General features: G+C 40.2%; 1 protein-coding gene across 1 annotated transcript in view; it reads left to right on the top strand.

Annotated features, from left to right (window-relative positions):
• Positions 1-27,028, top strand: part of MYO3A (myosin IIIA) — a 206,224-nt gene that overhangs the window by 67,510 nt on the left and 111,686 nt on the right. Inside the window, exons 9-15 of the mRNA XM_053572763.1 lie at positions 40-139; positions 2,348-2,464; positions 3,647-3,751; positions 3,858-3,941; positions 6,390-6,592; positions 13,558-13,656; positions 13,744-13,858. Coding sequence (XP_053428738.1) covers positions 40-139; positions 2,348-2,464; positions 3,647-3,751; positions 3,858-3,941; positions 6,390-6,592; positions 13,558-13,656; positions 13,744-13,858 — 823 coding nt within the window. The remainder of the gene's footprint in view (positions 1-39; positions 140-2,347; positions 2,465-3,646; positions 3,752-3,857; positions 3,942-6,389; positions 6,593-13,557; positions 13,657-13,743; positions 13,859-27,028) is intronic.

The following is a 27,028-nucleotide window of genomic DNA, read 5'->3' as shown; positions in this document are numbered from 1 at the left end:
GTAATAAATTCTCAAATCAGAACGGTTTTTTCTCCACAGACATGAACGTATCCACACCAAGAAAGGTAACTTCAACAGATCTCTCATTTCCTGCCTGAAGGATGTAGATGATTTAGCCACCCTGGAAGTTTTGGATGAGGTAAGAATTTAGTTTCAGTTTATAAAACTTAGACATTTTAGATTTTTTTTTTTAATTTATAGAAGATGTGGGCAGGGGTTTCTTTGTATAACATCTGTATTCTTTGTCTTTTACCTTTTAATTATCTCTCTTATCTTCAGTTTTAATATATATAACTCAGATTTCTAGATCTTTCCAGCCTCTTGTCATGATTGTGGGGTTGTTGTTGTTTTTGTTGGGTTTTTCTGATGCTCAACTGACAAAGATGTGAAGTTTCTCAGCATGAATAGTTAGGTGATGTCTTTTTGTTGTTGTTGTTGTTGTTTGAGACAGAGTTTCACTATGTCGCCCTGGGTAGAGTGCTGTGGCATCTCAGCTCACAGCAACCTCCAACTCTTGGGCTTAAGTGATTTTCTTGCCTCAGCCTCCCAAGTAGCTGGGACTACAGGTGCCCGCTATAATGCCTGGCTATTTTTTGGTTGTAGTTTTCATTGTTTAGCAGGCCCAGGCTGGATTGGAACTCACCAGCTCTGTTGTATGTGGCTGGCACCCTAGCCGCTGAGCTACAGGTGCCAAGCCTAGGTAACATCTTTTTGTCCTTAATTATTTCTGGTAGTCTTATAGGTGTGATGGACTATGTTCAGAAAACAGTCTGCCTCCTACAATCACCATGAGGTGTCTCCCCTTTTCCTGTTCTGCACTAGCTCTCAGTGGCAGCACCCAGGAGCCTCTGTGTTTCCTCAAGAGCCTATCTGGTACCATGGTCCTCCTGATGCGGACACAATACCCCTGCTTTCACAGTTTACCTTTCAGGGCTATTGAATCCTGGGTAGAAAACCTTATTCCAATTACCTTGGAAACATTTCTTATGAAGTTTCAAATCCAAGCCATTAAATTATAGTTTCAGTCACATTTCCCCTCATCCCTCTTTATTCCAGACAATCAGATCATTAGAGAAATACATGGCCTCTCTTCAGTAAAAGGTTGGGACATCTGTCCTGCCTCTGACTTTTTATTTTTCATACTTCTGATACATGCCTGAGCATTTTACTCAGAAAAGCAGTAAACCAAAAGACATGCACTGAACAGAAGTAGTCGTTTGGTAAATTTAGGGTTGCAAAAACAACTCAAGTACTTTCCCAAAATAATCTCTCTCAGGACCATCAAACATCTTGAAATGAAATAGTGTTTGCAAGTCAGAGATTGCAGGCAGCTTTCTGAATCCTTACGCATCAAATTTTCCAACCACAGGAGTTTTTAGGCTTGTGGATTATGAAGAAGCTTTTGTGTTACTGACCAATACATTAATATCTTAAACACGAGTTTGTTTGTTTGTTTCTTTCTGTCATCTGTGCTTTATTTTTTTGCTTCTTTTTCGGCCAAAGATCTTTTTCTCCTCTTTTGTTTTATGTACTACAAATGATGATTTGTGACACCGTCAAAATTGATTCATGTGCTGATGTGATTTATCAACTTCGAAAGTTCCTTTTCTGGCTTTTTCACTCTGTCTTGAAGAACCCAAATACTTTAATAATAATAATGGTGGGGACAGTCCACAAAGCCACTGAATCATTAAATTATCTTGATTTAGAATAAAATCATGTTCACATTCACTTTATCTTCTCTTGCCTTTTCTCTTCACTTGATATACCGCATTCATCTATTTCCATGAAAGCATTGTGTATGTGTGTGTGCGCGCGCATAAAATCGCTCTAATATATAACATGTTCTTCAAAAAGTGCGAGTAACAATGACATTCTTCTGCAGCTCTCAAAGCCAAAGAAAACGCCTATCAAGTGGACAGATAGCTGCAGATCTGATGCTGTATTTCTTATCATCCGTATGCCTGTTTCTTTCAAATCCTTGGTCTAGCATCCAGATGTTTATTGTTGTTTACTTTTTAAGTTGGAGTTGACCACAAACAACGTTTTTTTTATTAAATCATAGCTGTGTACATTAATGCAATCATGGGGTACAATGTGCTGGTTTTATATACAATTTGAAATATTTTCATCTAACTGGTTAACATAGCCTTCACGGCATTTTCTTAGTTATTGTGTGAAGACATTTATATTCTACATTTAGCAAATTTCACATGTACCCTTGTAAGATGCACCGTAGGTGTGGTCCCACCAATTACTCTCCCTCCATCCATCCTTCCCCTTCCCCTCCCTCTCCCCGACTACAAACAACTTTTAAGAAAAAAGAAATTATTTCCTTTTATGACAGAACACAGTCTCAGAGCAGCTTGAGAAGTGTTATTCCCGAGATGAGATCTACATCTATGTGGGAGATATACTCATTGCCCTTAACCCTTTCCAGAGCCTGGGTCTTTATTCTACAAAGGTACGTGGCGTGCTGTGCATTCTCTTACTCTGGGCCAATAATTATACAGTCAGATGTTCGACTTAAATGAACTCCAATAAAAAATGTATTGATCATTTTAGATAAAGTTACATGATTATTGTTAAAACACGGAGAAGGGAAACAGAAGATGAAGCCAATCTGAGTATAGTTTGTGGTTTTTTGTTTTCCAAAAGTACGTGACAGAATGCCAATTGCATGCAGCTGCTGCTAACTGTCCTACACACATGTCACCGAACAGGTGACTTTAAAAGTATGTACTTAATGTCTGGAAGAGTCAAAAGTATAACTGCATTGATTACATAGGTAATACATACTTAATGGCTATAAAAATTGTCATTATGAGTTGAAAAATTCCTTTTGACATATTGACTAGCTTCATTAAGATAGCGCTATATGTTTTATGAGTATGCCTGTATCACTATCAATTATTCAACCCTTACTGGTTTAAATATCAAATCATTTTCTGGGACAAAACTAGGCTGTTTTTCATTTTTAATTGGACCCATCTTCCAACTATGTGTATACTCTACCAAATTATTTGATACTGTGCGTGATAGGTGTCTTTATATGTGAAAAGTATTTATCTCTGTAACCCTCTACCATCCTAAACTGTACAGGAATAGTAGTCAATTTGTTAACCTTGACCTGTGTTTCAGAAGATCTGCATTTTAGTGCAGTTCTGTTATCAATTAACTACATGATCTTGGACAACAGTTACGTTAAATGATGTAAAAAGGAAAAAGTGGTGGTCATCTTTCAGACATTATACCCAAAGAGTAGTCAGCAAAATGGCACTTCATTGTCTTATTTATAAAGTGTCCTTTTATTTAAATAAATGACAGTATGTTGAAACCTGAAGTTGGAAATGGTATGTAGAATCTTTTAAAGGCCACCACCAGAGTGATGTGAAATATCATTTTCTGTCCTGTATTTTGGGGCTGTTTTATATAAGCCTTTTCTTTTTCATAACTGTGCATGATTTCTGCGTGTCTGTATTGGGGGTGTGTGTAACGTGCGCCCAATAACGCTTCAGGGGTATGACAGAGTATTTTTATTTTCTGTTTTATTTTTAAAAATTGGAGCTGTGTCTGTAAATAATCCAGGGTTTAAATAAGAACGAAAATGACAACCCCTACAGAATATATCCTTTTTAACCTTTAGCATTCCAAACTCTATATGGGAGCAAAGAGAACTGCTCACCCTCCTCACATTTTTGCAATGGCCGACTTAGGATTTCAGTCCATGATAACATACAACTCGGATCAGGTAAGGACAGTCTGGCATTGTCAAAAATTTCCCTCTTAGTGTCTTAATGTGTCAGCTGAATTCCGTGAGGACTCAGTTTGCTCACCGCTTCCTTTTCTCTCGGCAGTGCATTGTCATTTCTGGAGAAAGTGGAGCTGGAAAGACTGAAAGTGCTCATCTTTTAGTCCAGCAGCTGACGGTGCTTGGAAAGGTTAAGTTATATTTTCTCTATCCTTGATGCCAATTTCATTCTTTGGCGTGTGGAAATCCTGTTTGCTCAGCACCATTGCTCGTAGCTCCGCAGTGCTCCTTTAGTTATTTACATGTCCTTGTTTATTTGTTGTTTGGGAGGGTTGTGGGGGTTTGGTGGGCTTGGGGCACTGGGAATGTGTAGTAGGCCATCTTGCCAGTGTCATTTCTAATCCATTTTTGCAGTGATGAATAGGAGAAATTCCATGTTTGCCTTAAAAATTAACGGACTGACTTCAATATTCTATGTCCAGTGTGTTGTATGAAATAGAGACATGGTTTGCTCGGGATGAATATAATCTCTACGCACCAGACCACCAGACCTGTGACCCCCTCAGGACTGGAAAAGCCAACAGAGACCAGAAAGATGGGGTGCTACCCTGAGGCTCTCACCACAGCCCCTTCCTCACCCCCTCACCCAACTCATCAGCCTCCCTCCCCCCTTCTTGGATAAGTAGCATTCTGGATGGTTTTAATGACAAGGAAATAAAATGCAATATGGGGCAGGAAGGGGGACAGTGAAACACACCGTACTGTCACCGCATGGAAGAGCTGGACACATGGGTTAATTTACTCAAAGGCCTGTGCTAATCTGCCTTGATTTGTGGGCTGACAAGAGTGTCTCATCAATGTTGGTTTGCAGGTGTCAGCCAACGTGTTCATCTAATCTCTTTCTCTTGTTTTCAGTCTAAAAATGTAATGTTAATGGGAGATAGATAGATGGATATTCAAATTCCTACCCTTACCAGGTCTTATCTTGTTTTTTTCTTACATCCTTGATAAGGATTTACCAGATACAAAAAAATGGGATGTTGGGTGGATAGAATTTACCTTTGCAATATGTAGGCCTCCAAACCTTAGCAGGTCACTGCTACTTAATGGAGGTGGATGAAGATTTTTATCTCACCAATTTCAGGGGTTTAGAGCTAGCACAAAACAACATTTTATAAGAGCCAAGTTTGTCGCCCAATCACTACTTTCTTCTCTCATCCTTTATAGCCTTTTATAAGATACACAAAGTCCTCACCTAGCCTTTAAGTTTTACTTTGAATGCCCATTCTGGCCCACTCAAATTCTAATGTAACCTGTGTTCCAAAAATAGCTACTACTTCCCTCTCTCAGCTTATAAAATTTCTATCCCTTGAACATCGCCGATCTCAGGTGAGGTATTAAGGTATTACGCTGAAAAGATCTACTTGAGCTAATTTCTGCCACCCTAAACCTCTGGAAGGGGGGAGGGTCTGAATGCTTTTCTCTTGAGCTATTAACTCAAATAAATTTCCACTCAGTAGAATTTCAACTAAAGCAATATAGAAGAAGAGTGAAACTTGTTTGAGGGGAGGAGCATTAAGAGAGAGAAAAAAGGCTGCATAATATTCCATGGGGTACACAGACCCATGGAATATTATGCAGCCTTAAAGAAAGATGGAGATTTTACCTCTTACATGTTTACATGGATGGAGCTGGAACATATTCTTCTTAGCAAAGTACCTCACAAATGGAAGAAAAAGTATCCAATGTACTCAGCCCTACTGTGAAACCAATTTATAGCTTTCTTATGAAAGCTTATAACCCAATTATAGCCCAGGAAGAAGGGGAAAGGGGAGAGGGAGGGGAGGGAAGGGGGGAAGATGGGTGGAGGGAGGGTAATTGGTGGGACCACACCTACGGTGCATCTTACAAGGGTACATGTGAAATTTACCAAGTGTAGAATATAAATGTCTTAACACAGTGACTAAGAAAATGCCATGAAGGCTATGCTAACCAGTTAGATGAAAATATTTCAAATTGTGTATAAAACCAGCACATTATACTCCATGATTGCATTAATGTACACAGCTATGAATTAATAAAAAAAAAAGAGAGAGAGAGAGAAAGAGAGGGAAGGAAAACGAGGGATAGTCCCTGTGACTGGCCTTGACCTAGGTTCTACTTGTCCCTGCATACCTCCATGCTGCACTTTTCCCCATTATTCCCCTTTCCTCTGCTTTTTGAATTTATGATTTATCTTTACTCTCTTAGTTTCAGGGTTAACAGGGTCTGTGGAAGCAAAGAAAGTGTTTCTGGGCCCAGGCAGGCAGAGGAGGAATAACAACATGACATGTGGACCTCAGTCTGCTTAGACATCTTACAATTTGTATTTGTAAATTAGGCGACAAACAGAAGTATATTTGAATAGAAAAGTATAGAATACCTCTTCACCACCTTTAAAGAAAGCAAGTGAGTGAATGTACATACAGGAGCGGGCAAAAGTTCCATCAGGTTGTAACATCTGGCAATATCCCAAGAACACGGTCTCCTTCATTCATATCTACATAAAGTGTTTTCCTGAAGAAGAGATATTTTATTCTTTCCAAAATTAAATTTTTTAACGTTTTTTTTTTTTACATCTTGACATTTTTCTCTCTAGGCGAGTAACAGAACCCTGCAAGAGAAGATTTTACAGGTGAATAATTTGGTAGAAGCCTTCGGCAACGCCTGCACTATTATAAATGACAATTCCAGCCGATTTGGAAAATACTTAGAAATGAAATTTACTTCTTCTGGAGCTGTGGTGGGAGCACAGATTTCCGAATATCTTCTGGAGAAGTCACGAGTTATACACCAAGCTATGTAAGTTCCCGTCAAATATCTCCTATTTGGAAGGAAACGGAAGAAAGGTAGCGTTTCTAGTGTAATAGAAGTGAGACGCCCTAGACAACATTTTATTGATCACCTACTATGCGCAAGCCACTTAGTATGGGGAACAAAGAGATCCCTCAGCACTTCCTTACTCTATCTGTGCTGTATCCAGAAGAGGAATTAATAAATAACCTGAAATCCATGCTACCAGGTATTCAAGAGGTGGCGAGAGCCACAGCCTTGGAGCAGGGGTTGCTCTTCAGGAGTCGTGGGCTTCAGGGAGGCAGCAGTGAGGGAGAAAATAAGGAGCCTATGAGAGAGGCCACGACCCCTCTCTCCTCCCTCTGCCCGTCTCCTGCCCGTGCCTGTTCTCAGCTGATCCCAGACAGAAGCCTCTGAGCAGGGCCCCGACACTGCAGCGTGCAGAGACTTCTTTGGGGGTCACAGAGCATGGCCAAGAAGACTGGGGACTCCATCTGAGGGGCACAAAAGAACCAGAGCAGACAAGTATTTCTTTTTCTTTAAGTAACTTCCCCTTTCTTTTGAGAGAATTCGTTCTTTACCTCTCCTTTTGCCTCTGCCCATGTCATTCCACTCCAATTCTGACCACATCTATTTTTGCATTAGCTTTCTAATGATGGTACTATCGTATAAATGGCGACTTAAATCCTTTTCTAAAAGAAGATGATTTTTTTTTTAAGACAAAGTCTCACTCTGTTGCCCTGAATAGAGTGCCATGTTGTCATCACAGCTCACAGCAACCTCAAACTCTTGGGTTCAAGTGATCCTCTTGCCTCAGCCTCCCAAGTAGCCGAGACTACGGGTATATGCCACAATGCCCAGCTAGTTTTTCTATTTTTAGTAGAGACAGATCTTGCTCTTGCTCAGGCTGGGCTCAAACTCCTGAGTTCACGCAATCTACCTGCCTCAGCCTCCCAGAGTGCTAGGATTACAGACATGAGCCACTGTGACTGTCCATGATTTTTTTTTCCCATCCTAGTACTAGTCAGGCCCGACCCTGCTTAGCTTCTGAGATCGGACAAGATCAGGCACATTCAGTGTGGTATGGCCATAGACTTTTTTTTTTTTTTTTAACTAATTAGGACAGAGTCACACTCTGTTGCCCTGGGTACAGTGCCATGGCATCATAGCTCACAGCAACCTCAGACTCTTGGGTTCAAATGATCCTGTAGCATCAGCCTCTCCAGTAGCTGGAACTGCAGGCGCCCACCACAGCACCTGGCTAGTTTTTCTATTAGTAGAGATGGGGTCTTGCTCTTGCTCAGGCTGGTCTCAAACTCCTAAGCTCAGGCAATCCACCTGCCTCAGCCTCCCAGAATGGTATGGTTATAGGCGTGAACCACTGAGATCGGCAATGATTTTTTTTAAAAAAGAAAGAGAGTGTAGCAGCCCGTATAGCCTATGGCTAGGAGGAGTGAGAGTTATAAGAAATACCTGTATAGCTCAGTAATGGAACACCTTGGTGGAAAGGGCATGGAGAGGGATTTAGCTCTCCTAACAAGCATGAGAGCTCATGAGGTGGGAGCATTGGTGAATTGGCAGTCCCTACACCTGTGGTGTTGAGCCGCACGAGATCAGCCTTATATTAGGCTGGAGGTATCACGGACCTGCTTACCCTGACTCTGTTTCCTCTCCTGATGCAGAACGCCAGCACAGAGTCTATCTGCTGAAGATTACTAAACTCTGTTAAAGACTAAGATCTATTTTTCTAAAAAGACTGCTTTACTCTCTCTAAGGCTCTCTCTCTCCTGCTAAAGTAGATAGCCCTCAGCCCTCAGGAACAAGAGAAATTGTTCCTGAGCAAGGTAGATTAGCAGTCTGCATCTGGAACATAGTTTAGCCAGGCCCCAAACCTGGCCAGTCCTGGGCTCTGGGCAAGTGGTAGCAGCGGTGGGCTGTGACACAGGGTTTCACCCTGTTGCCTTGGGTAAAGTGCCATGACATCATCATAGCTCACAACAACCTCAAACTCTTGGGTTCAAGTGACTCTCTAGCCTCAGCCTCCCAAGTAACTGGGACTGCAGGTGCCCACCACAACGCCCATCTGATTTTTCTATTTTTAGTAGAGATGGGGTCTCACCCTTGCTCAGGCTGGTCTCAGACTCCTGAGCTCAGGTGATCCACCTGCCTTTGCATCCCAGAGTGTTAGGATTACACTGTGGCCACCATGCCTGGCCAGAAGATGATTTTAAAGAAGAAAATTTGAAAGGGCATACTAATTTCAAGAAAAAAATAAATGAGCACAGTGAAAGCAATGCTAGATAAGTGTCCAGAACAGAAGCCATAGCTATGACAGTTTCCTCCTGTTCCTCCAGTTTAATTCAGTGAGTATTGACTGCGTTTCTCTCATATGTCCAGGACTTTGCTGGACTCTACAGAGGATATAAGCAAGTAGCAGGCATGCTGTCTACTGCGGAGGGAGGGAAAATGTATTAAGGAGCAATTCCTCCAGGTCAGGCAGTGTGCTCAGCCATTATCTCTTTTAATTCTTGTAGTCACATGTTATTAGGGTATTATTGTCTCTTTTATACATGAGGAGACTAACAATTTTAATTAAGTTGCCTAATGTCAAAAAGCTAGCAAGTGACTGAGCTGGAGTTTGAACCCTTGTGTGTCTGACTCCAAAGTTCACCTTCCATTTATCTGCCCATCCAGCTTCTATTTATTTACATATTGAGAGTGCCCTCTGTGTGCTGGGCACAGGAGCTATAAAACACAATAAGACAGGATTCCTGGGGCCAAGCACTGTGGCTCACACTTGTAATCCTAGCACTCTGAGAGGCCAGTGCAGGTGGGTTGCTTGAGCTCAAGAGTTCAAGACTGAGCAAGAGTGAGACCTCGTCTCTACTGAATAGAAAAAAAAAAAAAACTAGCTGGGTATAGTGGTGGGTGCCTGTAGTCACAGCTGCTTGGGAGGCTGAGGCAGAAGGATGGCTTAAACCCAAGAGTTTGAGGTTGCTGTGAGCGATGATACCACAGCACTTTACCCAGGGTGACAGAGTGAGACTCTGCCTCAAAAATAAAAAAAAATCGTTCTTAGAGTTCATTAAGCTTCTGGGATATTTATGTTCATGTCTTTTATTAAATTTAGGAAGAGGAGAGAGATTAAAAATGAAAATCTAAAAGCACTGTTTTATGAACACCTATGGGGCCTTAAGATGCAAAGCTTCGTTATTCAGTTTCCAAGCCTTATTCTTGGCCACTTTGTTGAAGATTCAAATGTTTCACAGGACTTTGGCACAATTTTGAGATGTCAGTGCCCTGGGCCCCATTGGTGATCTCCAGGGTGCAGGCAGATGACCCTGCATGAGATAGCCCTGCACGTTTGCACATAAGTGACCAAGTGGAACTCACTCTGGAGAAGAATTAGACCATCCACAAGTAGGAGTGGGGTCAGAGTCAGCGAAATGCCATTTGGCAAATTGCTGAGACTGCATGTCTGTCCCCAGGTGGTCCAGACCTGGGAACCGCTGGTCCCATTGGCAAGCGTGGGTGCTATGGTGATCAGTTTTCTTAAGCCTTGATGTAGTTAGGGTCAGGACATGAGATGGGTCATCTCATCATGAAGACATCTCCATGTCTTCTTTTCCTATTTCTTTAACTCTCTGATTGTTTCTCTACTAAAGGTCAATGAATTTCCCATAACATCCCCAGGACTTGTCAAATTACAATTCTCGATAAACGTAAACTAATAATTAAAGAGAAATCCACTAATTTTGTGCATCTTCACTTATGAGTCACTTCACTAATTGTACATTGCACCATTTCAGTGCTAAAGGGATGACAGACAGAGCTGCCTGTGTGATTTCATTAGAACAAAGCAGACCAAATTATACAGCGTGCCGGTCGTAGAGAAATTTTCCTTATTTTGTGTTGAGAAAAGAGAAGAACTAAGTGAAACTTAGTTTTGTTGCTCATGAACAATGTCGGTGTTTGTTGCCATATCACTGGTGACTGAAGCAAGTGAGGGCTGGTGGGGTGGGGGACCAGAATCCGATCAGTTCTGAAGAGAGGATGTGCCCATCCTCTTTCAGCATCCACCCATGGACCATCCTTTCTCACGAAGCCCTGATTTTTCTTTGCTCCATGACTGGGTTCTAATTCTTCTCCCACCTCTCTGAATTTTTCTTTACTGACTTATATTTATCCATGCATTCTCCAAATCTCTATTTAGCAAAGATTTTTCCTTCTCTTTTCTTCCTACATGCTCTCACTTTGCAATTCTCTCTGACATCATGGCCTCAACAGCTAGCAATATGTGATTGACACCCAAAGGTACACCTCTCACTCTCTCCTGAACTCAAATCTTCCATTTCCAACCACCTAAATATCCTGCTGCCATCTTAAATTCAACCAAATACCCTTCCCACATCGGTTTCTTTTCCCACAGTCCCTTTCTTTCAGAATGGAACCGTTCCCCTCTAGTTACAGAACACCTGTGTCTCTCTCTTCACTGCCCTCGTCTAAATATTTGTGAAGATGTATTGAGTTCATCCCTATAATCATATTTTCATCTCCTCTGGGCTTTCTCTTCCACTGATAGTATTTTCCCTCCAGCCTCTGTTCCTTATGACCCAAGCATTTGAAAGATTTGCATTTCCTGGACGTTTGAACTCTCTTCCAAGGCTTGGTGACATTATGCCTCCCAGACTCAAGGGAGAGTCTCCACCCAGCGTGCATGCTACTCAGGACTAAAATTACTTTTCTGTCCTGAAAATACTTTCCTTCCTTTTGAAATACTAAGAAGGAAGAACGAAGATCTACATCATTCCCTTGATCAAGTTCTACATTCTCATACTAAGTATTTTTATTAACTTTCAACAAACAACAAATGGAGGATCTTGAATAGTTATTGGTGTGACACAAATATTAAACCTTTAACTGTGTTATTTTAAACCTACATGAATTGTGCGTTGGAGCCATTATGAGCTTCTGGAAATATGATTCTTATACCAGTTTTTGTCAAAGCCTTGAACAAAAACTAGAGATTATAAATAAAGCCATGAGTATTACTCCATATATCTTTTACTGCATTATTGGAAATGTAAATATACAGAGGGTGCCAAAATAGGTGTACATGTTTTAAGGGAAAAAAAAAACTGTGTTAAAATGGTAATACTCAATATATATCAATAACAAAAGATGAATAGAAAGCAAGCTGAGCACCTCTGTAATTGAAAAGGTTGAACGTGACTTGAGGATCACAAATTAAATCGTTTTTGTCTTTTTAATAATATGCATACATTTTTTGACACCCTCTTATGGGTATGTTTTAGTTTGATTCTGAGGAAAATTTATGTGCACTGCAAGAAGAAATGATTTCTAAAGAGAACAAAGGGAAAATTGCCATCCCCACGGAGATGATTCCGCATAATATGATATATAGGAGAAGGTATAGAAAAGTTTCTTAAAAGAAAGGATTTAAATAATAATTTGTGTGGAAATAGACATCTCATAAAGTGGGCTTTTTCTGTTGCATGTAGGTTATGTGGAAAAGCATTCAGAGGTGTATTTGTTCAAGGAAAAGGAACGGCTTGATAGTAATTTCTTTTCTGAAAATATTTCATTGTTCCCTCCCCCAAGATGGCAGATAAAGGCTATGGAGGGCTGAAAGGAGACCAGCTGCCCCCAGAGTTTCTGTGTGGGGAGTGACTAGCGGGTATCCTGGGCACAGCTCGGGCCACTGCCAAGGACGACAGGAAGGGAACAGTGACAGCCGCAGCTTAGTGTCCCCTGACCCCCGTCCCCACCGTGGTAACCTCCAGAGCTTTGTATTGGGGTAGGAATTTTATGCTAACTAATGACAAATGAAAATAGAAAGGAGTGAAGACAGCAAGGCCTTCAGGTCGGAGATGTTATGATTCATGGGACGCCTGTACGAAGAACCCTCCCCTGCCCCAACCGCAGCCAGGGAGCCTGGGGATAATGACGGACTGAACACTTCAAATGAGGCTCCAGGCCTACTCGAAACAAGAGGAGGGTCCATTAGGCATGCCATCAGAAGATGCATTCCCCAGGGTCTCCAAATGGCCACCAGACTCATGGAGAGTGAAAGGAAGTAAAGCAGAACCAAAAAGGGGAAAACCGCAAAGTGACACAATTGTCCTCTGCTACTTTGGAAGGGAGCTTGCAAGTGGGGTCTGCCCCAGAGCTCACCAGAGCAAAAAGAACATGCAAAGGAGACAGGAGGGGGTGACCCTGAGGCCCCAACAATTATGCTGTGGAGCATCCTCAGCCAGTGACTCACTTGCTGTGATCTGTGTTACCTCGGTCGCATTGTTCCATCGTCTGTTACACTACTTAGAATTTTAGAATCGACATTTGTAAGATATAAGAGATCTCTCACGTAAGTGAGAAAACTGAGCCTCGGAAGGTTGGCATGAAATGGTGGCTAAAGACATGGGCTTTGGAGTCAAGGAGACCTGGTTTGAATCCCGTATAGTCATCAACTCTGTGACTTTGGGGGAGACTGGCAGCACTAAGCCTCAGTTTCCTTGTACATAAAAGGCAGAAACCGTGCCCACCTCAGGGAATCCTGGTGGGTTCCTGAGATGATGCAGCACTTCTTACTGTCTGGTCTGATATGTCTGTATTGTTTTTCCGTCTGTTCCCCCGGCATGTAAACTCTAAGAACTTAAGGACTTTTTACTGTTTTGCTGATGTTATATCCCCAGTTCCTGGAACAATGCCTAGAACACAGTCATAAATATATATTGAATGATTCATAGGAAGTGATTATTATGGTGTCTGGAATTTAATGACAGTGGTCATTGAAAATAATGACCTCAGTAACAACAACAGGAGGCCAAAGTCAGCGTTCAGGGAAGCCCACATTGGCACTCAAAGTTGGTTTAATAAACATATTGCCAAGTAATTTCAGCAATCAGTAAATATTCTTACTAACCTCCTTATTGAAAAATGTCTTATTTTTTCAGTGGAGAAAAAAATTTCCACATTTTTTACTACATTTATGCTGGTTTAGCTGAAAAGAAGAAACTGGCCCATTACAAATTGCCTGAAAATAAGCCTCCCAGGTAACACACCGGTTGGTACTTTCATAAATGATATTTTCACTATCCACTTAATTTTAGATTTTTACCTTTTCTTTCATATTTTTTCAGGTACCTACAGAATGACAATCTCAGAACCGTACAGGACATGATGAATAACAGCTTCTATAAATCCCAGTATGAATTAATTGAGCAATGTTTCAAAGTCATAGGTTTTACGCTGGAGGTGAGTATGAAAGACATTCAAACCTCTTTAGAAAGCATCTTTGGATCATCAGTCATGGTAAGAGTTAGCATTTATTGAGTGATTCATGTAAGCCAGGCCAAGTCCTTTACATGGCTTTGAACAACCTTATTTAATAACTAGAAACGTAACACTTACTTGAGAGATGAAGAAATGGTGGCCTTGAGATACAATTAAATTTGGTCTTGTTCTTCATGTTCCATATTACTTCTACAGACATCTCCCACATAGGTAAAATTTTGCATGCATACATGTTTGTGTTCTTTTTAGAGCTGTCTTTTTTATAACTTTATTAAGCTATAATTTACATACCATACAACACACTCATTTAAAGCACATATTTTGTATCTCAAGAATGGAAGAAAAAGTATCCAGTGTACTCAGCCCTACTATGAAACTAACTTATGGCTTTCATAGGAAAGCTGTAACCCAGTTGTAACCTAAGAATAGGGGGAAGGGGGAGAGGGAAGGGAGGGAAGGGGAAGGATGGGCGGAGGGAGGGTGATTGGTGGGATTACACCTGCGGTGCATCTTACGCGGGTACATGTGAAACTTAGTAAATGTTTTAGCTTTTCATATCAGATTTGAGTACTAAAGTTATGCCAATGAGCTTTCTTTTTAAATCTTTTTCATTGGCCTATATGAGTTAAAATTAGTTCCCAATGTTCTCTGAAGATAAAAAGCATCTGGACACAGATGCATGAGTCTGGAACAGATCTACTAAGAATAAGAATTTCCAGAGAAGGACCTAGTAATCTGTGCCTTTGACAAGCACCCCAAGTGATTCTTATCATTAGAGAAGATTGGAGACAGTGGGGCTTTTTTTATAATTCTTTTTTCTTTTTTTTTTTTTTTCAAATTAATATGAGGGTACAAATAATTAGGTTACAAAGTTTGCGTTGTTAGGGAAGATCCCTGTTGTAGTTGTGTCTTGCCCCCAGGAGGTAAGTCATATACCCTGATGTTGTGCCCATTAGGTGGGAGCACACCCATCCCTTTCCCTCCCCTCTTCTCCCGCCCCAACTTGAATTGAATCAACTTTTTCTCTTATGTGGGAGAGTATTAGTTCATCTACTGGCTTCACATTAGTATTGAGAGCATTGGATACTTGCTTTTCCTTTCTTGTGATACTTTACTAAGAAGAATGTGTTTCCATTCCATCCAGATTAATACCAAAGATGTAAGGTCTCCATCTTTTTTATAGCTGAATAGTATTCTATGGTATACATCCACCACAGTTTATTAATCCGTTCCTGGGTTGATGGGCATTTAGGTTGTTTCCACATCTTCACCATTGTAAATTGAGCTTCAATAAACAATCTAGTGCAAATGTCCTTATGATAAAATGATTTTTTTTCTTCTGGGTAGATGCCTAGTAGTGGGAGTGCAGGGTCAAATGGGAGGTCTTGTAAGTTCTTTGAGGATTCTCCATACTTCTTTGCAAAGAGGCTGTATTAGTTTGCAGTCCCACCAGCAGTGTAAAAGTGTTCCACTCTCTGCACATCAACACCAGCAGCTGCAGCTCTGGGACTTTGCGATGTGGGCTATTGTTAGTGGGGTTAGCTGGTATCTCAGAGTGGTTTTGATTTGATCATCATCTCTGATAATCAGAGATGATGGAATTTTCAAATTAAAAAAAAAGCAACAATAAAACAATAGTTTGTTGGATGAATATACCCCTCTTAGAAATTTTTTATTATCTATATTATGGGTTTCAGTTTTGTTTTTACATTTTTATTAATTTAGTCATTTGATTTCTTCTGATCTTTTTCTTAAAGAGCACTTGGATTCTCTGTCTTCATTTTCTTATTCAATAACCAAGGCCTTTAAGGCTAGAAATTTATCACTGAGTAATAAAAATTTCCTTCTCTCACGTAGGTTGCATTTTTTAAATTTTTCTAACAAAGTATCTTGTTTAATCAGGATTCCTTTTAGAGAAGTTTTCAAACTTTGCTCTTAGCAGGTTATTGTCAGCTGTGTTGATTCAGATGGTGTAATAAAAGATTTCACTCTGAATGTGAATCAAGCTTTTAGATGAACTCTTCCAAGAAAGTATGTGCAGTTTGTTGAGTTTCTATTTCACTTTTATAAATGACACTCTTGCAGTGTTAATGTGTCTGCTTAGTTAATGTGTCTGCTTAAGAAGTTTACTAAGATTCCTTGGGTTATCAAATCTCTACTAAGAGCTTAAGCTAAAAAAAAAAAAAAAAAAAAAAAACCACCTAATTCTTCTCGAAAAATTTAGAAAAGTTTAACAGCAGGCTATAAAATGTAAAAATGCTTACAGAAATCAAACTTTGCAAAAATTATTCGAACTATGTGCTGGGAAGTTATTGAATCTACTGATTTTGTAGCCTGCTTTTAAGGCACACTGTTGACACCCTTCTAAAATGGAAGACTGTCAACGATAACCATTAGTCCCGTGATCTATTTGTTTGCTAGCAAAGACTGTTTCTGAAGATGTTAAGTCTTCTTGATATAGAGAAAAGTTTGCTAAGTGAGTTTTCTCCAAATATGGAATTTGTGCTGTTGGCAGCTCTGATGATAGAAGCCTTTCAATCTTGCCTCTCTTTGAAAGGTTTGGATTCCATCTTAGATATCCTTGCTGCAGGCCTATGGGGAGATGGGAGGGATATTTTCAAGACCTGGTCTACAGGAAATAAAGTGTGATCTCTGCCAAGTGGGTAAGGTTGGAAGACAGATAAATGGCTTTTCTTTTGATTTGAAATTAGGACCCTACCTTACAGGGGAGGTTTATGCTGAGGTCAACAGAGCATCATTTTTTCACCATTGGGGTCCTAGAGATCTTCAGTGACCCCAAAGCTAACATTGTAACCCACAAATGTTCCAGACAGATATGTGGTAGAATAAGAATACATCAATTCAATACAATTGAGTTCTAATTAGTTACCAACTATCTTAATAGGGACCTTTTGAAAGAAAGATTTTGTTTTGTGCAATTCCTGTAAGAATTGGAAAATGTAGAAGAATGGTAAGACAAGTTGGCCACCCTAACTTCAGAAGTGAGAAGTCAAAATTAATTACAATGAACTTTGTTAGACTTAGCTGACAAACCAGAGAGTGTCTATAACAATGCATATTTAGAGTATAGCAGTCTCCTGTTATCTGGAGTTCACTGGTCACACTTTCAATTACCTGTGGTCAATTATGGTCTGAAAGTATTAAGTAGAAATTTCTAGAAATAAACAATTTGTAGATTTTAAATTGCATGTGGTTCTGAGAAGCAGGGTGAAATCTCACACCATCCTGTTTCATCCTGGTCAGCCCTTTGTCCAGTGTATCCAGGATGTATACGTCATCTACCCCTCAGTCACTTATCAGATAGAAAAAACATAGTACATGTGTATAGGGTTCAGTACTATTCAAGGGTTCAGGCATCCACTGGAGAGTCTTGGAAGGCATCCCCCATAGATAAGGAGAGTGCACACTACTGTCATCTGGTGTGTCATAGTCAAAGTAAAGGTTGTTGTGAAATATTTAAAGTTTTAGAGTAAATTTTTCTAGCATAGCTCTCTCAGCAAAGAAAAAAAGAAAGAAAGAAAATTCAGATATGATGGGGAGTCTCTTTTTCAGCTGCTTTTACAAGCCCAGAATATAGAGTTTCTCCTTGAGTTATGAATAAACATTACTACTCTGTTTCTGAATGAATTAACAGGTGATAGGGTCACATAGAGAGAGAAAGGGAGGCAGAGAGGACCTAGAAAGCTGTTTCCAGGCTCACACAAGGAGAATTAACTTCTCTTGGTATCAGAGCAGGAGTTATTACAGTGACATCCCCCAGTGAATTCTCAGTTTTACCAGAACTTCGTGAATTATAAGGATAAGACTCAGCAGTGGGCCAAGATTGAAAACATCCTTAGGTAAATACTTTTCTCACAGAGTCTTGAGCTGAAGTTGGATCACTTTTTTTTTTAGACAGAGTCTCACTATGTTGCCCTCAGTAGAGTGCTGTGGCATCAAAGTAAAGGCTGCAACTTGACCATCTTTATTTCTGACCAATGGCGTTCTCTCCACTGATTCATGGATCCTACCTTCAACTTTGAGTTGACAACTCAGGCTATGCACTGTTTAACTATTAAACTTCAGCTGCAAGCTGGGAACTCAATGGTTCTGATCTCTAGGGCAGAGAGAAGATGAATGGGGCCCTTCTCTCTGCTGAAGCATTAGATTGCTTTTAGGCTGCAAAATGTAACAAAAATCCATTGTTTAATAAGGTCTCTCTAAAGGCTTTGGAGAAGCTTTCAGACTTTGCTCTTAGCCACAATTTGTTACTGTAAAGAACTTTCTCCCAGTGAGATAGTGGCTGCTTCTTAAAGTGACTAGTATGTGAATTTCATGTCCCCTTCTTCCCCTCTCCAAATAAAAGCAGCAGCAAAGAAAGATTGGCAGAATGACTAGATTGATGTATGAAGACAGGGGAATTTGCCTGACCCTTTGTTTGAGAGTCAGGAGGAAATAATGAGGAATAGTAGCAGTTGAATAATTTGGATATCATGAGTCCCTCATGTGGAGGGTAGAGTGCAGTGTACACCCTTGTACATGCCATGAGGTGGTAGACATCATATCATGCCAAGATGTGTGCTGTGGACCTTACCTGACTAACTTTTCAGAACAAGATCTGAACTGTAGCATTTGGGGGTCAGAGAGATGGCCCTAATATATTTCTGGAAAGTAGATATTTTTAATTCTAGTGCAATAAATGTGTTTGTAATGGCTTCAGTTCTGGAAGAGAAACTTCCTGACTCAGAAGACATGAGCTTCAGCCATTTTCCAGGTGATAGATGGTCCCCACCCAGAGACTGCAGACAAGCCATGGACATACTCCAAGGAGATTCCACTCATTCTTATGCTTTAATTCTGGAGTCCCAGGCACCACTTGAGTTTTTTGCCCTTGTTCGGTAGTTCAACCCTTTCCTGGGCATGACTGCCCCATGAGTCTTCTGGGTACATCTTTGACCCTTCTCCCTGCCAAAATTCAATTCCAAATCTGGCTCCTCCTCCATTCATGTTGCTTCCATTCCCCTCCCTACCCTCTCCCTAACCTGGTCCTCACCCCTCACACAGCTTGTACCTGTGGAGTAAACTGATTTAAGTACCCAGAGTACTCTTAACCGCAGAGCGAAATTATTTGAAGGGGAGGGGGCAGTGCATAAGGAAGTAAAACACCGTCCACTCTTTTCCCAATCCTTGGTCATGAGATCAGTGTTGCTAGTGGTCGGTGCTCATTTTGCACTGTAGTCTGGCCCTGTTGGATGCCTGGTTAGGGCAAAAGAGGAGTAGCCAATCAGGTCCCAGGACATCCCAACTGGAAGAACATTGTGCAAAAACCAAAGCAGTCCCTGCTTGTAACCAGGAGCTGGACCCATTTGCAGTTCTGTCTCCTGCTTTTTGCCATCAGAAGAGCTGATCTGCTTCTGCCCCAGTCACTCCCCCAGAGGTTGCTATCTCAGAAGCAAGGAAGCATTTTTAATTGCTTTGTTTACTTCTAAGTCCCCCTCATTAGCAGCAATGTTTCGCTTATATACGGCTCAGCTACTTCCTCCTGCTTGGTGGAGCAATGTTTAGTAACATTAAAATGAAACCAGTTTCACAGTTAGCATCTACTGACAAATATAATTCACTTATTTCAAACCTTATATTCCAAATTTAAACACACTCAGTGTTTATGGAACAGCTAAACACATAGCTGAAGATAAAGGAAAGTACAACATCTGTTCCTAGAGCTGCAAGGCAACTACTGCTAGGTAGTTTGTGAAGACTTTCAGTCCAATTCAAGGTAATTCCATCTGGAATCAGAGACTCAGACAGTTAACAGGGCAAACTGTCCCAGATTAGAGAAGGGAGAATTAAAACAAGTGAGTGTTTACCCCCTTTTATCCCAGTCTTGATTTTTTTGTCTTTGAGGTTGTTATACTATTGTACTGGCTTTCTTAGATTTGGTCGTTGTCAGTAGCTGTTGCCATTCATTGTGGAAAGAGGCAACTTTCAACATTTTCACATCCTCTAGACAGGGCCAGCTACTTTCAAAGTTTACCGCAGCACAATTTTGGTGACTTTCCAATACGCATCTCTCTTTCTGTATCCTGCCCCTCCCCCATCTCTCTCTCTCCTGGAAGTCGATAGCACTCACAGCATCCACAGCGTGTGGGTCTCTTTAAAGATTCTCAGAGTTTACAATTCACGTGTGCATTTGTGATTCAGCACAATCCAAAGGAATGACAGGCAAATCAAAACCAGATACTCTAAAAATAACACAAATTGGAAAACGCTGAAACTCTTAAACCATGTGATTTTTAAAAGCCATTTTCCTGCTCTTATTTTAAAATAAATGATCAGTAGCTTGGTGATTCATAGTGGTTTGATGACTCAATGAGTAGTTTGTCTTATTTAGAGGCAATTTTTACCATGTAATACAGGAATTTTTGTGTTTTCTTTCTTTTTTTTTTTTTTTTTTTGCCCAAAGTCACATGTTTTATGTCTAAGATGACAATGCTGTTTTTTACTTTTATTTTCCCTGCATTTCCTGTGATAGTCTACAATCATAATCTAGTATGTTTGCTTTGGATTATCCATTATAACTTCAGTTATGATCAAATAGTAATTGTGAAAGAAATCAAATATTTGAAAGTATCCCATAAGATATTGAATTTCCGTGAAATGCTCTCACCTCCTTTTAAAAAAAGTGATTTTGGTTGGGGTGGAAGGTGTATGTATATCCCTTTTGGTTAGTTATTTATAATGATTTAAAAATAATACTTTTTTTTTATTAAATCATAGCTGTGTATATTAATGTGATCATGGGGCACCAAACACTGGTTTTATAGACCGTTTGACACATTTTCATCACACTGGTTAACATAGACTTTCTGGCATTTTCTTAGTTATTGTGTTAAGACATTTACATTCTACATTTACTAAGTTTCACATATACCCTTGTAACATGCACTGCATGTGTAATCCCACCAATCACCCTCCCTCTGCCCATCCTCTCCCTCTCCCTCTTCCCCATATTCTTAGGTTATAATGGGGTTATAGCTTTCATATGAAAGCCATAAATTAGTTTCATAGTAGGGCTGAGTACATTGAATACTTTTTCTTCCATTCTTGAGATACTTTACTAAGAAGAATATGTTCCAGCTCCATCCATGTAAACATGAAAGAGGTAAAGTCTCCATCTTTCCTTAAGGCTGCATAATATTCCATGGTGTACATATACCACAATTTATTAATCTAGTCATGAATCGATGGGCACTTAGGCTTTTTCCATGACTTAGCAATTATGAACTGGGCTGCAATAAACATTCTGGTACAAATATCTTTGTTATGATGTGATTTTTGGTCTTCTGGGTATATGCCTAGTAGAGGAATTATAGGATTGAATGGCAGATCTATTTTTAGATCTCTAAGTGTTTTCCAAACATCTTTCCAAAAGGAATATATTAATTTGCATTCCCACCAGCAGTGTAGAAGTGATCCCTTTTCTCCACATCCACACCAAAATCTCTGGTCTTGGGATTTTGTGATATGGGCTAATCTTACTGGAGTTATATGGTATCTCAAAGTAGTTTTGATTTGCATTTCTCCGATGATTAAAGATGATAAACATTTTTTCATATGTCTGTAGGCCGTGTGCCTGTCTTCTTCAGAGAAGTTTCTCTTCAAGTCCCTTGCTCAGCCTGCAATGGGATCACTTCTTTTCTTGCTTATACGTTTGAGTTCTTTGTGAATTCTGGTTATTAAACCTTTGTTGGAGACATAACCTGCAAATATCTTCTCCCATTCTGATGGCTGTTTGCTTGCTTTACTTACCGTGTTATTGGCTGTGCAGTGGCTTTTTGTCTGGTAAGGTCCCACTAGTGTATTTTTGAAGCTGCTTCAATTGCCTAGGGGGTCCTCCTCATAAAATACTCGCCCATACCGATTTCTTCAAGGGTTTTCCCTGCACTCTCTTCTAGTATTTTTATAGCCTCATGTCTTAAGTTTAATCTTTAATCCAGTGAGAGTCTATCTTAGTTCATGGTGAAAGGTGTGGGTCCAGTTTCAGACTTCTACAGGTTGCCAGCCAGTTCACCCAGCACCATTTGTTAAATAGGGAATCTTTTCCCCACTGAATGTTTTTCATTGGCTTGTCAAAGATCAAATAAGGGTAAGTAGCTGGATTCATCTCTTGGTTCTCTATTCTGTTCTAGACATCTACTTCTCTGTTTTTGTGCCAGTACCATGCTGTTTTGATCACTACCGATTTATAGTATAGTCTGAGGTCTGGTAGCATGATTCCTCCTGCTTTGTTTTTATTTCTGAGTAATGCCTTGGCTATTCCAGGTTTTTTCTGATTACATATAAAACGAAGTATTATTTTTTCAAGATCTTTAAAGTATGACAGTGGAGCTTTCATAAGGCTTGCATTAAAATTGTATATTGCTATGGGTAGTATGGACATTTTAACAATGTCGATTCTTCCCAGCCATGAGCATGGTATGTTTTTCCATTTGTTAACATTTTCAGCTATTTCTTTTCTTAGAGTTTCATAGTTCTCTTTATAGAGATCTTTCATGTCCTTTGTTAGATAAACTCCCAAATATTTCATCTTCTTTGGCACTACTGTGAATGGAATAGAGTCCTTAACTGTTTTTCAGCTTGACTATTGTTGGTATATATAAAGGCTACCAATTTACAAATGTTGATTTTGTAACCTGAGATGCTGCTGTATTCCTTGATCACTTCTAAGAGTTTTGTAGTAGATTCCCTGGTGTTTTCCAGATATACAATCATATCATCTGTGAAGAGCGAAAGTTTGATCTCTTCTGACCCTATATGGATAACCTTGATCGCCTTTCCTTCCCTAATTGCAGTGGCTAAAACTTCCATTACAATGTTAAATGGGAAGCCTTTTAACAATGGGAAGCCTTGCCTGTTTCCTGATCTGAGTGGAAATGATTTCAATTTAACTCCATTCAATATGATATTGGCTGTGGGTTTGTTGTAGATGACCTCTATCAGTTTAAGAAATGTCCCTTCTTACCAATTTTCTTAAGTGTTCTGATCCTGAAAGGATGCTGTATATTATCAGAAGCTTTTTCTGCATCAACTGAGAGAATCATATGGTCTTTGTTTTTCAGTTTGTTTATGTGTTGAATTACATTTATAGATTTACGTATATTGAACCAGCCTTGAGACCCTGGGATAAAACCGACTTGGTCATGATGTATAATTTGTTTGATGTTTTGCTGGATTCTGTTTGTTAGGATCTTGTTGAATATTTTTGCATCTATATTCATTAGTGATATTGGTCTATAATTTTCTTTTCTTGTTGGGTCTTTTCCTGGTTTGGGGATCAGGGTAATGTTTCCTTCATAGAACATGTTGGGTAGTCTTCCTTCTTTTTCTACATTTTGGAACAGGTTGAGTAATATAGGTACTAATTCCTCTTTAAAGGTTTGGTAGAATTCTGACATGAAGCCATCTGGTCCCAGGCTTTTCTTTTTAGTCGATGCTATTTCAGAACTTGATAGGGGCCTGTTCAACATTTCCACTTGATTCTGGCTAAGTCTTGGAAGGTGACGTGCTTCCAAGTATTGGTCAATTTCCTTCAGATTTTCATATTTCTGAGAATAAAGTTTCTTGTAATATTCATTAAGGATTTTTTTAATTTCTGAGGAGTCTGTTGTTATTTCATCTTTGTCATTTCTGATTGATGAGATGAGAGATTTTACTCTTTTCTTCCTGGTTAGGTTAGCCAAAGGTTTATCTATTTTATTGACCTTTTCAAAAAACCAACTTTTTGATTTATTGATCTGTTGTATAATTCTTTTGTTTTCAATTTCTGCTCTAATTTTGGTTCTTTCTTTTCTTCTACTGGGTTTGGGGTTGGAATGTTCTTCCTTTTCCAGTTGCTTGAGATATCCCATTAAGTTGTTAACTTCCTTTCTTTCCATTCTCTTGAGGAAGGCTTGCAGTGCCATAAATTTCCCTCTTAGGACTGCCTTTGCAGTACCCAGAGGTTCTGATAATTCATGTCTTCATTGTCGTTTTGTTCCAAAAAATTGGCAGTTTCCTTCTTAATCTCATCTCTGACCCAGCTATCATTCAGCATAAGGTTATTTAACTTCCATGTTTTTGTATGAGTATGAAGATTCCTGTTGTTACTGAGCTCAACTTTTATTCCATGGTGGTCTGAGAAGATGCAAGGAATAATTTATATTCCTTTAAATTTACTGAGGTTAGACTTGTGACCTAAGATGTGATCGATTTTGGAGTATGTTCCCCACAGGCTAATGGAAGTATGTGTATTCAGTTTTGGGGGGATGAAATGTTCTGTAGATGTCTGCTAAATCCGAATGTTGGATGGTTAGGTTTAAATCTAAAATTTCTTTGCTCAGCTTCTTATTGGAGGATCGATCTAACACTGCCAAAGGAGTGTTGAAATCTCCGACTTTTATGCAGCTGGAGGAAATCAAGTTGCTCATGTCTGTTAGAGTTTCTCTTTCAAATTGAGGTGCATTCTGGTTGGGTGCATAGATATTAATAATTGAAATCTCATCATATTGAGTATTATCCTTAACAAATATGAAGTGACCATTCTTATCCTTCCTTACTTTTGTTGGTTTAAAGCCTATTGTAACTGCAAATAAAATTGCAACACCTGCTTTTTTCTGATTACCATTTGCCTGAAATATGGATGACCATCCTTTCACCCTGAGTCTATATTTGTCTTTTAAGGTAAGATGCGACTCTTGTATGCAGCAAATATCTGGCCTGACTTTTTGTATCCAGTCAGCTAACCTGTGCCTCTTTAGAGGATAGTTTAAGCCGTTCACATTAATGGAGAATATTGATAAGTCTGGTAAAATTTTGGGTGTCAAGTTTTTCGAAAGTCCAGTGGACATTTTTAATCCTTTCACCACTGTGGAAGTTGGAGTTTGATCAAAAGTGTCTGAGTGAGTTTACTTTTGTGGTAGAGGATTGGGCTAGTCATTATGGAGGCTAGGTCTGAGAATATCCTGAAGAGCTGGTTTGGTTATGGCAAATTTCTTCAACATATGAATGTTGTTAAAGTATTTAATTTCTCCATCATAAGTGAAACTCAGTTTAACTGGATACAGGATCCGGGGTTGAAAATTATTTTGCTTTAGGAGATTAAAAGTTGATGACCACCCTCTTCTGGTTTGAAAATTTTCAGCAGAGAGATCTGCAGTCATTCTAATATTCTTCCCTTTGTAGGTAATGGATTTCTTACGTCTGGCTGCTTTCAGAATTTTCTCCTTCATGTTAACTTTAGTGAAGTTAATTATGATATGCCTTGGGGATGTCTTATTGGGATTGAGTCGTGCTGGGATTCTGAAACTGTCTGCTATCTGAATTTCAGAATCTCTTGGCATGTCAGGAAAATTCTCTTTCATAATTTCATGGAGAAGGGCCTCTGTGCCTAGCGAGGCCACTTCATCACTTTTGGGGATTCCAATGAGGCAGATATTAGCCTTCTTCGAATTATCCCAGAGCTCTCTGAGAGAATGATCCATTTTTGCTCTCCATTTCTCTTCCTCTTTGAGAGTTTGGGAGTGTTCGAAGGCTTTGTCTTCAACGTGAGAAATCCTTTCTTCTGCTTGCTCCACTCTGTTACTGAGGGATTCTACTATATTTTTCAGATCTTTGAGGGCTGCAAATTCTTGCTTCAGTGCATCAAAATCTTTGGTGGTTTTGTCTTTAAATTCTTTAAATTCTTGATGCAACTTTTGAATTTCTCCTCGAATTTCTAATGCCAACTTTTGAATTGCTGCTCGAATTTCTAATTCCAAATTTTCCTCCATTTTATTAATCTTGTTTGAAATCCAAATTCTGAATTCGATTTCTGACATCTCAGCCAGCTGTTTATGACTGGGATCTTCAGTTACTACTGCCATATATTTCCTTGGGGGGGGGGAGGTTTGATCTATTCTGGTTATTCATGTTACCAGAGTTTTTCCATTGATTCCGCCCCATGATTGTTTTACACCATTTGATTTTTCCCCTGGAGCTTTGTCGAGGACCCGTACAGTGCTATGGCCTGAGAAACTGGGGACCTGTTTGGTGTGGTGGGGCTAAGTGGTTCTGTCTTGTTTTCAGCTGGTCTCTGTTCGACCCTAGTGAAACAGTTACTCTGGGTCAAAGTCTCAGCTGTGGAGAAATACCAACAGTATTAAGTATTAAATCACCCCGCCCCCAAAGGCAACAATTGGAAAAGGAAAATCAAACCTTCCTACAACCACACACCCAGCACACCACCTGAATAGTCCTCGGGCGATTGGCTCAATTCAAAAGGTCCGTATCAGTTGTCTCAGTCAGCACCTGTCTCAGGTGGGAGAGTTTAAAAGGTCTCTGGCAACTGGATCGCAGGGGTCTGGTTACTACTCTGATATGGCTTGCTCCAGTACTCTGTGGAGTCAGGAGGACTCACCCAGCAAATAGATCAGTCTGGAAGGTTGATGTCTCCTTCCCCACCTTGCACCTCTGTCACACCCAGTCACTGATAGTCCCGCAGGCCATCAACCCAGTTGCCTATAGTGAATAGATACTCCAGGGGTTTGCACCTGCCTGAGTCACAAGGAAATCTATTTCTGTTAAGCCAGGCCGCTGCGCTGTGCCTCTATCTAGCAGGGGGAGGTGAGGCCAGACAACCTCCGGTGCTTGATGGAGGCTGGGGGGTGTTCACTCAGTTCCAGCCCTGCCCCTGGTTGATGTTACTGACAGAACAGAACAGAACAACTTTGCTGGAATTTGTTTCTGTCCCCGCCTCAGGCCCTGTCTTTGCTCCTGCAGGTTTGTATTCAGTTACCTGTCAGTTCTAGCCTCTTGTCTTCCTTTGTCTATAGGCTGATGATCCCCTGAGGGCCGGGTGCGTCTTAGGCTCAGTAAAGTGGTCCTCTGAGTCAGCCCCTGCCTGAGAAATTCTAGGCTCTGTGCGTGCGTTTCTAGTCCCCACGCTCCACCCAGGCCGGTACCGCCTCAGGCAAACCCTTTACTAACGGGGCCTGTGTTTCCGTCCCAGACCTGTTCCATGATGGTTGCCACCTGAGTAGATGCCCGGCCTACTCTGGTTGCCCAGGGAGATGGGGGTGTGGCTTCAGAATATCAGGGAGTGAGCCCTATTGTTGC

The sequence above is a fragment of the Nycticebus coucang genome, chromosome 20 (assembly GCF_027406575.1).
Source record: "Nycticebus coucang isolate mNycCou1 chromosome 20, mNycCou1.pri, whole genome shotgun sequence".
NCBI lineage: Eukaryota > Metazoa > Chordata > Mammalia > Primates > Lorisidae > Nycticebus > Nycticebus coucang.
This window is presented reverse-complemented; position numbering and strand designations above follow the sequence as displayed.